The sequence below is a fragment of the Carettochelys insculpta genome, chromosome 18, assembly GCF_033958435.1.
Source record: "Carettochelys insculpta isolate YL-2023 chromosome 18, ASM3395843v1, whole genome shotgun sequence".
Classification (NCBI taxonomy): Eukaryota; Metazoa; Chordata; order Testudines; family Carettochelyidae; genus Carettochelys; species Carettochelys insculpta.
Window position 1 is genome coordinate 18,968,286 of NC_134154.1, and position 12,267 is coordinate 18,980,552.

Genomic DNA, 12,267 nt, shown 5'->3' on the forward strand with positions numbered 1-12,267 from the left:
GTTACAAACCACAGTCAGTGGTTATGCAATTTCACATATGAGTTCTTTCAGAACTCTTGGGGGAAATGCCACCTGATTCTGATTACTACTTCTCTACTGACCTCTCAATCTGAGATAGTGTCTCTGATTTATCACCTAAAAAGAATGGCTCACATTTAGGAATCTCCCCCACTTCCTCAGACAAGAAGACCAATGCAAATAATAGTTTCTCTGTACTGACCCGATCATCCTTGAGTGCTCCTTTAGCATCTCAATTGTCCAGTGGCCCCATTTGTTGTCTAGCGGGTATTGTGCTTCTGATGTACTTAAAAAAATTGCTCTTACTTTTTTATAGGCTAGTTGTTCTTCAAATTCTTTTTCAGGCTTCTTAATTATATAGCTACACTTCATTTGCTAGAATTTATGTGCCTTTCTATTTTCTTGACTAGGATTTAATTTCCCAATTTTAAACAATGCCTTTTTATCTCTCACTGGTTCTTTTACTTGGTTGTTAAGCCACAGTGGCACTTTTATGGTTCTCCTCTTATGATAATCAGTTTGGGGTATACATTTAAGTTGAGCCTCCATTATGGTGTCTTTGTAAAGTTTCTGTGCAGATTGCATGGAATTCACTTTTGGCAGTGTTCCTTTTAATTGCTGCTTAACTAACCTCCTCATTTTTGTGTATTTCCCCTTTCTGAAATAAACTGCCACAGTGTTGGGCTGCTGTGGTGTTTTTCCCACCACAGGGATGTTAAATTTAATAACGTTATGGTCACTATTTCAAAGTGGTCCAGCTATATTCCCCTCTTGGGCCAGATTCTGTGCTCCACTTATGAGTAAATCAAGAATTCCTTCTCCCCTTATGGGTTTCAAAACCAGCTGTTTCAAGAAGCAGTCATGTAAGGTGTCAAGAAACTTTATCTCTGCATTCCGTCCTGAGGTCACATGTATCCAATCATCCTGGTGCTAGTTGATATCCCCCATTATAATTCAGGTTTTTACATTGCATAGCCCCTCTAATCTTCCTTAGCATTTCATAGTCACTATCTCCATCCTGCTCAGATGGTTGGTAATATGTCTCTACTGTTATATTCTTATTATTAGGTCATGGAATTACTACTCATAGAGACTCTGTGGAACAATTTGATTCCTTTAAGATTTTTACTTCATTTGATTCTGCCTCTCTTTTCACATATAAGCTACATCTACACGTGAAGCCAACATCGAAATAGCTTATTTCAATGTAGCAACATCGAAATAGGCTATTTCGATGAATAACGTCTACACGTCCTCCAGGGCTGGCAACGTCGATGTTCAACTTCGACGTTGCGCGGCACCACATCGAAATAGGCGCTGCGAGGGTACGTCTACACGCCAAAGTAGCACACATCGAAATAAGGGTGCCAGGCACAGCTGCAGACAGGGTCACAGGGCGGACTCAACAGCAAGCCGCTCCCTTAAAGGGCCCCTCCCAGACACAGTTGCACTAAACAACACAAGATGCACAGAGCTGACAACTGGTTGCAGACCCTGTGCCTACAGCATGGATCCCCAGCTGCCGCAGCAGCAGCCAGAAGCCCTGGGCTAAGGGCTGCTGCCCACGGTGACCACAGAGCCCCGCAGGGGCTGGAGAGAGAGCGTCTCTCAACCCCTCAGCTGATGGCCGCCATGGCGGACCCCGCTATTTCGAAGTTGCGGGACACGCAACGACTACACGGTCCCTACTTCGACGTTGAACGTCGAAGTAGGGCGCTATTCCTATCCCCTCATGGGGTTAGCGACTTTGACGTCTCGCCGCCTAACGTCGAAGTTAACTTCGAAATAGCGCCTGGCGCATGTAGCCATGACGGGCGCTATTTCGAAGTTAGTGCTGCTACTTCGAAGTAGCGTGCACGTGTAGACACAGCTATAGTGTCAATCCATGACCAGCACAACCTCATCCATCCTTTTCATAGATTTTCTACCCTGATATCAGACTTTAGCCGTGTCTACACGTGCACGCTACTTCGAAGTAGTGGCACTAACTTCGAAATAGCGCCCGTCATGGCTACACGTGTTGGGCGCTATTTCGATGTTAACATCGACATTAGGCGGCAAGACGTCGAAGCCGCTAACCCCATGAGGGGATGGGAATAGCGCCCTACTTCGAAGTTGAACGTCGAAGTAGGGACCGTGTAGTCGTTGCGCATCCCGCAACATCGAAATAGCGGGGTCCGCCATGGTGGCCATCAGCTGAGGGGTTGAGAGATGCTCTCTCTCCAGCCCCTGTGGGGCTCTATGGTCACCGTGGGCAGCAGCCCTTAGCCCAGGGCTCCTGGCTGCTGCTGCAGCAGCTGGGGATCCATGCTGCAGGCACAGGGTCTGCAACCAGTTGTCGGCTCTGTGGATCTTGTGTTGTTTAGTGCAAGTGTGTCTGGGAGGGGCCCTTTAAGGGAGCGGCTTGCTGTTGAGTCCGCCCTGTGACCCTGTCTGCAGCTGTGCCTGGCACCCTGATTTCGATGTGTGCTACTTTGGCGTGTAGACGTTCCCTCGCAGCGCCTATTTCGATGTGGTGCTGCACAACGTCGATGTTGAACATCGATGTTGCCAGCCCTGGAGGACGTGTAGACGTTATTCATCGAAATAGCCTATTTCGATGTCGCCACATCGAAATAGGCTACTTCGATGTAGGCTTCACGTGTAGACGTAGCCTTTAAGTGTTTGTATACACACACTTAGAAATGTATCAATTACTTTGCTGTCTACCGTTACATGATGCCATTGAATGGGACTCTTTTTCATTTGACTATTCCTCATTATATCTTACCCATATTTTACCATCTTCCATCCTCTTCTCTTCACTAGAGTATAGAAAATTTCTATTAATAGAGCCTCTTCTAAAGGACATCTCTGTTCAATACATGTGCTCCTCCTCATGTCAGCTATCTCACAGTCTTTAGTTAAAAAACTGCTGTAAGATGTTTTTAATTTTAAATGCGAGCCATCTGATTCCATTTTGGTTTAAGTGGTACCCATCCTTCCTTTATAGGCTCTCCCTTTCCCTAAAGTTTCCATAGTTCCTAATAAATCTAAATCTTTCATTCTACTCCATCATCTCTGCCATGCATTGAGATGCAGCCATTCTGCTGCTCTACCTAGCCCTAAGCATGGAATTGGCAGCATTTCAGAGAAAACTACCATGGAGATCCTGAATTTCAGTCTCTTACTAGCAACCTAAATTTGGCCTTCAAGACCTCTCTCCTATTCTTCCCTGTGTCACTGGTATATACATGCACCATGATCAGTTCCTCCCTACACTTCACACAAGTCTAGCTAGATGTCTTGAGAGATTTGCAACCTTTGCACTAGGCATGCAAGACACCATGTAGTTCTCACGGTCATCACAAACCCAGCCATCTAAGTTTCCAATGATTGAATCCCCCAATACTGACACTTGTCTTTTCCTAATAAATGGATTTCCCTCCTCTGGAGCAGTATCCCCAATGTGAGAGAATACCACAATGTCCTCTGGAAGGAGGGTGCCAATTGTGGGATCATTTCCTTCTGTTCCACGTGGATGTTCTCCTTCCCTGAGACTTTCACCCTTCCTAGCAGCACAGAGACTGTCTGACCAGAGGTGGGACCATTCTGCTGTGTCCCAGAAACTCTGTCTCCCTTATTTTCTACAGTTCAGTCATCCAGGTCTCCAAAGGTCATATGTAGTCTCTGAAGGCCAGGAGCTCCTTGTACCAGATGCACACATACTCCACCTCTCCATAGGGCAGGTAATCATGCATACTGCATTAGGTGCCATAAACTGGATAACCTCCACTCTGTTGATGGGCTTCTGCCTGCAATCTCTTTTCACTCCTAAATCTTACTCCTTCCTGGATTTTTTTAATCATGTGGTTTTAGTTTAGTTTGGAGAATGTTAAGCATATGCAGTAGTACATATGCCATTTCCCCTTTGAGTGAGATTCATAGCCTCAGTCTTCATAGATATTGTTAAAGCATTTGCAAACAAGAGACATGTGAAATGTGCCAATTTCACGTCCCACCAGTCTAAGAGAACATTTTCTTAGATTTTGATCCATTTGGATTTGCATTCCCTGCATCATGTGTTCAAAAATCTCAAATCAAATCTCAATCCAAAACTGCTAGATTTCACTCATTGTAGCACTGAAAGACTATGAACTGGCAAACCTCATGTGATTTCTACCCCAAACCATAAATTAGTCCCGGCCTTCTTAGAACTGGGGTCAACTTTACTCAAATTATCTATGAGTCTCAAAAAACCTGGTATGAATTGTTAATTTGTAGTACAATTGGAAAGGCAGGAGGGGCATATTTAGTGGTTCTTCAGTTTCTGTGAAAATATTACATAGGTATCAATTTTTGGAAGATGCCTAAGTGACATTGTTGTTTTCTGAGGAAAGCAACTCATTTAAGCCAATCAGATTGAAGGATATATCCCACAAGTCTGTACGCAACACAGAAAGCTGGCATGAAGAGAGATGGTGATTTGCTCAGCTGTCATTCATCAATACCACCCTGTTCATATGCATTAATCTCACCATCGCTGAAGGAGGAAGGTGCAGTGAGGGACATCTTCCCAGGCCTAAATTAAATTAAATTCAACAAGTTAAACATATCTGCTGTGAGGAGTGCAGACTTTTCCCTCAAATCAGGTACAATTTTGGCAGTCCACTAATAGCAAAGTGAGTTTAATTTCAAGATGCAGAAGACTTTCCTTTCATTTATAATTTATAAAGTTGAAAATGTAATCATAATAAGCAGTCTTTAGACAAGTAGGTCAGACACATCTGAAAATGAAAAGCCAGGATCAGTGACTAAGGCTGTGGTTGAATGCAATAGTACATTAAGGTCTTGTCTACACTTGTCCCCAACTTTGAAGGGGGTATGGGTAATCAGGGTGATGGGAGATTACTAATTAAGCGCTGCGGTGAATATCCAGCACTTCATTAGGCTAATTCTTCCCCGAAGCAACTTTTAAGCGTCAAAATTTTGAGCAGTAAAGGCACTTTGAAGTAGCACGGGCACTTCAAAGTGTCTGCAGCTACACATATGCTGGCACTTCTATGTTTGACACTTCAAAGTTGCTGCAGGGGAGAACTAGCTTAATGAAGTGCTGCATATTCACCGCAGTGCTTAATTAGTAATCTCCCATCACCCTGATTATCATACCCCCTTCGAAGTTGGGGGCAAGTGTAGATAAGACCTTAATGTACTATTGCATTTAACCAGACTTCTGTCTCAGAACTCTTATCCCCAGGAGTTCCTATTTCTCCTGCAGATTCAGACTGAAAAGTAATCTTATCTGAATTTGTTTCCTGGTTGAATTCATTTTAGATCAGTTAGGAAAAGGACAAATAATATAATATCTCCTTTTTTGTCTCCCTTGTATTGTTTACCTCTCCTACCAAAAAATCATATCTAGTGTCCAGTGTGCAATGATGTTCCATTTTTAATCAATTTTCCAGCTGGGGTGCTTGATTCCATGTTTGTTTATTATTACCTGAGTCAATAGAAACATGCTGGGGAGATGACCAATGTAGTACTATTACACTGGAAGTTTGCAAAAATGAAGTGATTTTCAAAAGATTGACTGGAAGTCAAACATTTGACAGTTTTGGTTGGAATTTTTAATTGACCTCCATTTTGGTAAAATCCTCATTCTATTTTTGCCCAGACACACTAGTGAAAACTGGCCAGTGAGGAATACTCGTTGGCCATTTGCAGGGGAACCAAGTGGTTGTGGCAATCACAGACCATAAAGCCAATTAAAGAACATTTGGAGACTAAGAGGAGAGTAAACTGCCATAAAAACCCATAAGAGTGTTTGTTTTCTCCAAAGACTTCCACTATCTAACAGAGTCACTGATTATCTGGCATGTTCAAAAAACATCAGCTGTTCTCCCTGTGATTTTCTCCATGGCAACTGACAAAGCTATGCATGAAGTTGATGTTTCTAACCTTTCATACAGTAACAAAGGGAAAGGGAGACTTAATTAATTAATATAGAGTTTGCTCCCTCAGTATGATGGTGGTCATGTCACCCAGGAAAGTGGGTATGTAGGCACTTCATAAATGGTTTGAAGATTTTTAAAAGGAAAATAAAGTAATGAGCGGAATAAAAAAGGTCATGCTAAAAAAAGATAAAACAGAAGCAGCTGAAACATGTAAATGAATGGCATTGCTACTGCCAAAGCCTGCAGTGTGGAATAGGAATTAAATATTCCAATTATGACTGTAATAGGAGTGTATTATTGTTATAATTGGTTTTGAGTCAGCTTCCAAATGAATCAGTGGAGAAAAGATAATGCCTGTTTTAAAATATTTTTGAAATTATCCATAATGACATAGGTATTCTATTCTTATCATCTTTTCTCACTCCTCCATTTGTTTCAGTGTATCACTTTCTTTTCTTCTTGTTTGTGCCACTTTGTCAACCATCATTCATGTGTCTCCAAAACAATGAGAGCAAGATATCTTTTGTCTTTTGACTAAGATAGGCAAAGGGAGCTGTTTTTATGCATGTTAGTATGTGTGCAGCTCAGATTTTGGCTCCTGCGTCTGAAAAAAGACAGTTCCCTTTTGTAACTGGCATTCTTTGAAACATGTTGCTTACGTCCATTACACCACAGAAGTGCATGCACACCATATGCACTGACACTGGGAGATTTTCCCTCTGCAGTGTCGTTAGGGGAGCAGTTTTAGCCACCCCTGGAATGGGGCCTTCCTAGTGCGGAATAAGGGGCACTGCTTACTCCCCGCACCTTCAGGTCCCTTTTGCCAGGAACTCCCACCATAAAGTCAAGGAAACATCTGTGACCAGGGAATATCACCACATGGAAGTTTAAGTCCTTCAGGTTGAGAGTAGCATACCAATCTCCTGGATCCAGAGCATGAATGACAGAAGCTAGGGAGATCATGCAAAACTTGAGCTTTCTCAGGTATTTGTTGAGGCCTCTCAGGTCCAGCATGGGATGCTGTAGGGTGCGAGAAGAGTTTGTAATGGTCTCATGAGAGCAGATCGACCCCTCTGTGAATCCTCAGGAGAATCTAAACAGACCAGTCTGTGCAAGGTAAAAAGCTGCAAATTAACTGCCATGGGAACAGCTGCAGAACAAGCCGCGCTTGCCAAGATTTCAAGGCTACGCTGGCAGTAGGCCACAAGAGATAGTGATAAGAAATGCATAGGCAATTTTAGGCAATCTTATGTTAATGAGTTCAGCTTTATCAGCTAGCGTTAGGAGGCCTGTTACTGAGCCTCTCCCTGAGCGAAGCTCTGGCGTGTCGGGTTTTCCCCCCACGGGTGACTGCGGCACCTCCGGGGCTCCCGTCGTGGGTGTCACGTGCTTTCAATAAACCAAATATAGCACTCACCTTCTCGGTGCAGCCTCGTCTCTGGGGAACCTGAGCCTGGTTGGCTACAGATGCAAACCTCCCTTGGCCTTTGGGAGTGAAAATATCTGGAATAGAACCCCCTGTTCTGATACCAGGAAGAATTATCTCCACTGCCCCAAGCACAGCTGCTCCTGAACTTCTTGTGCGAAGAGTCCCTGAAAAGGGGCAGGAAGTGGGGGTAGAATGGAATGGGAGAGTATGACACTGGGATATAGTGCTCAGGCTCCAATGGTCTGAGACAATGGAAGTTCAGGCTGGGAGGAAATGAGGAAGATGTTTGCTAAATGGGGAGAGGGAGCATGGATCCACACAGCTGTCTGGCATGTCACCCTCAGGCATACCCTGTAAGCTGCATTTTGCCTCTTGCCTGGGGCAGGTCAAGCCTGACTGGGCTGAAGCTGAGGCTCTTGAACAGGAGGTCTTGTAAAGACTGTTGAGCTTCTGCTGACAGGGTGGAGATGAGCAACTAGGAAGCTTGGCAAATGGAAATGGCTAATGGTTGATGCTGTTGTGCGGCTGCAGAGTCCACAGCACCAGACGCGATGTGGAGGGCTACTCTGGTCATTGAAACACTTTCTTTCAGAAGAGCTTTGAATTCCTTCCTGAAATTCTCTGGGAACGTCTCCTCAAATGTCATCATGGCTCACCACATCCCTTCATATTGGGATCTAGCATGGGATCTGGGAGTAGGCTCTGTAGCCCAAAGAGTTCCAAGATCAGGACTTTCAATGGGTTGGAGACTGGTGCCAGTGTGACAAGGGCTACGTCTACACGAGCCCCAAACTTCGAAATGGCCACGCAAATGGCCATTTCAAAGTTTACTAATGAAGAGCTGAAATGCATATTCAGCGCTTCATTAGCATGCGGGCGGCAGCGGCACTTCGAAATTGACGCGGCTTGCTGCCGCATGTCTCGTCCAGACGGGGCTCCTTTTCGAAAGGACCCCGCCTACTTCGAAGGCATTGAAATGAGCTCATGGGAATAAGGGGACTTCGAAGTAGGAGGGGTCCTTTCGAAAAGGAGCCCCGTCTGGACGAGACATGCGGCAGCAAGCCGCGTCAATTTTGAAGTGCTGCTGCCACCTGCATGCTAATGAAGTGCTGAATATGCATTTCAGCGCTTCATTAGTAAACTTCGAAATGGCCATTTGCGTGGCCATTTCGAAGTTTGGGGCTCGTGTAGACACGGCCAAATACTGACAGCGTCAGTGGACCAGTAAGCCTTATCCATTTTGGATTAAACTTACCAATTAACTGGTCAATCATTTACATCCCTACTGCATGGGATGATGATGTCCTGCGCTACTCAAAAAGCCTCCAGTGCAGATGGTTCCTCCACGTGCTGAGGCCTTCATTGCTACTCAGCACCATCAGAGCATGATGAGAAGAACATGGCCACTCTGCCTGAGTCGGCCCCCAGTTCCCAGAGGAGGGCTGACAAGTTGCCTGCCAGGAGTCTGGGTTCACCATCCCTGTTTTGGGATACTTGGGAGCACCCACTCTTCAGCATCTTCACCATCAGGGCTGGGGAACACAAGAGAAAACAGTGCTGACCTGACAGAGGCACCAACAGGATGCCCCACATTGAGGTCACAGCACTTGAAGTTGAGCCCAAGCTGACTTTCAGTGCCAGGACTAAAGCCAAATCCATAGGGGCTCCTGGAGGCAAATATCCCATTTTTTTTCATTTGAGGCTTGAATGATTTGCACATGTGGCAGCTGTCACTAATACGCCCCTCGCTTAACCACCTCAGGCAGCTGCTCTGCAGTCACTAATGGAGCCATATTCTAAACATGGTTTAAAACCTGGGGACCAGGGCATGCCCTGTCTCTAAAATAAGTCCTGCCTGGGACACTAAGTTTGCTAACATTAATATTACTGAGAGAACGATCTATGAAGGCAGCTGCTTTTGCAGCAAAAAAATTAAGCTGTCCAGAGCACAACAGTCACAACACTCCATCACTGGTGGCAAAAAAGAACTGAGGGTGGAAGGAGCATGCAGCACCCCTTATACTATGCCATGGAGGTGTCACTCCAGGGGTCGATAGAGGGCTGATCCCCTATGCACAGGGATGAGGAAAAACTTCCATCATTGATGCATGTAGCAAGTATACACATCTACTGTGGAATGGACATGAGCAAGCACTTGAAGTAGTGAATTGCCGTGTTCAGTATTCATGGAGACTGAAATCACGTTAATCTTAAAAGCTGGGGTCGTATTTAGTACCTTTCACTTCAGGATGTCAAAGTGGATTGCAATCATCAGCTAATTAAATCTCACAATAGCCTGAACTGTTGTATCCATTTCATGGGTGAGGAAGAAGGGGTTACAGGGTCATGTCCCCAATATCATAAAGTGAGTTGGTGGCAGAAATAGAATATACGAGTATTGCAAGAGCCCCATTTAGTCCATTTTTGGTTTTATGACTAAGAATCAGATCCCGCTAACAGAGAAGTCAAAGAAATTGATTCCATTTGATTCTATGAGATGTAGATTAGTGTCTATATACTTTAAAGTACATTTAGGGTCAGAAAAGTAATCTGTCTTCCTCCCTAACAGACCTGCTCTTTGAAAAACAGATTGATCACTGTTACCTATGCTTCCTTCTTTGTCTAATTCAGAGACGCTTTTAATATGTGAGATTGTACATCATATAAACTCATGCTGTACTGTGCTATTTACCTCTGTTCAGCTTTATCTGCACTATATAAATTCAGTAGCCAGGATTTATACATGAGCCTTATTCACAACCTTATTGCAGGTTGAAAAGAGACAATGAAAAGATTATTATGGCACACTTACCCCATCCAATCCCATAGTAGTATAAATGCTTGCTCTCTTCCGATCCAAACACTTTGATCACCATGCTGTAGAGATGAAATCCTTCCACCAGCATCCAAGCAAAAGCACTCAAGAAGAAGAAATGAAGGAGAATGGCCAAGATTTTGCAAGGTATCTACCACAGGAAGCCAAAAAAAGTGAAAATTTTTGGTGATTATTTTGCCATACTTATTTTGGGTTTTTTATGTTTTCACAGTATTAAAAAAATCAAGTAACAGGATAGTAAAGAAAAAAAAAGAATCAGAGAAACTTGTTTTGGTATCCACAGCATTTTGAGACAGGTTGAAAGGAACATGTCTAGAGGGTTCATTCTGTAATCAGAAACATTAGTTGCCAAATGGTCTCAAGAGAACCAAACTATATGTCAGGTTCTGTCTCCCCTTCCCCTGGCATGCCAAGAACTCCCATTGAAATCAATGAAAGTTAGAGGAAGGAACCATCCCTTTAGAAGAGAGGGGGTGACATGGCTTGTGGTAGGACGAGAAACTGAATTTCTCCAAGGGTGCGTCTACATTAGCCGGCTACTTCAAAGTAGCTGGCACAACGTTGAAATAGCACGCGTCGCGTCTACATGGACCGTGTGCTATTTTGATGTTGAAATCGACATTAGGTGGTGAGACATCAAAATCGCTATTCCCATCCGAAGATGGGAATAGCACCCTACTTCAATGTTCAACACTGAAGTAGGGTGTGTGTAGAAGATCCACGTCCCGCTACTTCGAAATAGCGGGGTCCTCCACGGCAGCCATCAGCTGAGGGGTTGAGAGACGCTCTGTCCAGCCCTTGCAGGGCTCTATGGTTGTCACATGCAGCAGCTATTAGCTCAGGACTTCTGGATGCTGCTGCTTCTGCTGCTGCTGCAGCTGGGGGTCCATGATGCGTGCACAAGGTCTGCAACTGGTTGTGGGCTCTGTGGATCTTGTGCTGTGCAGGCCAAGTGTGTCTGCGAGGGGCCCTTTAAGGGAGCAACTTGGGGCTTTGCTGGCCCCTTATTTCGACAGGGAGCACTTGTGTGTGTGAACACTCCGCATTTCCTTCTGGGGTGGCTCCTTTCGACGTTCTCCATCGGTACTTCGACATTGAACATCGACGACACCAGCCCTGGAGGACGTGTAAATGATACGTGTCGAAGTAGCCTATTTCAATGTCCTTAAGTCGAAATAGGCTACTTCGACGTAGTGTGCTAGTGTAGACATAGCCCAAGGGTTTAGTGAAAGTCAGAGCATGTGGCTATCAGGAAATATCTCAACAAAAGTGGCAGATGTAACTCAAAGCCAGGTTTTTAAAAGCTACTTAGGTGTTTTGCTGTGCTAAGTGCTGCAACACCTAAGTGGTTTAGGAGTCTAAGTTTTATTTTCAAATGTGATTTGGTAATTTACAGGAGTCCAAATCCTACTGGCTGTCCTAAATCAGTCAGGTGCTGCAATATTAAGAACATGAGTGCCTAAATACCTTTAAAACTCTGGGCCATAGTTTATAATGTTATCTTGCAAATGAATTTCTCCTTAATCTGCTGTTCCTCATATTTAAAATAGGATATTTGGACTCCAACATATTGTATTTCTATTGTATTGGTTGCAATTAGCAATTCAGCAAAAGTTTCACAAGAATCTCCTCTAACACATTACATGTTAAAATGTGTCAGCTTACAATGAGCTTATTATTGGGTCATGAGTTACAATTGCCTTACCGTAGTCATCTAGGTTACAAATTTATGCCATGAGCATTACACACTTCTCTTCCAATAGTATAAATTTCCAAGTATAAGTTACAGTACATAAAGCTCTATTTTCCATAAATGGGTCTAGTGGTTAGAGCAGAGGACTAGCCATCTTCCAGACATCTCAAACACTCCTTGATGGGGTTTACGGCACAATGAGCCCAAGAAATTCTGGGAAAAGGAATTAGAGGGAAAGAGAGGACCACAGAAAAAGGTCCAGGGAGGCTGTATTTTGGTTAATAATATAAAATCTAGGCTGAGTCTACACTAGACCTTAAAGTCCATCCTAGGTATGCAATTCCAGGTATGGTGATTG

At 44.1% G+C, this 12,267-nt stretch overlaps 1 protein-coding gene across 3 annotated transcripts in view; it reads right to left on the reverse strand.

The window, feature by feature from the left end:
• The window catches only part of ADGRD1 (adhesion G protein-coupled receptor D1), a 382,252-nt gene that overhangs the window by 97,216 nt on the left and 272,769 nt on the right, over positions 1-12,267 (reverse strand). For all 3 annotated transcript variants that reach the window (XR_012648032.1, XM_075012922.1, XM_075012921.1), the window contains one exon: positions 10,193-10,346. Coding sequence is in view for 2 of the 3 variants with exons in the window: in XM_075012922.1 (XP_074869023.1) it covers positions 10,193-10,346 (154 nt within the window). In the remaining variant the exon portion in view is untranslated. The remainder of the gene's footprint in view (positions 1-10,192; positions 10,347-12,267) is intronic.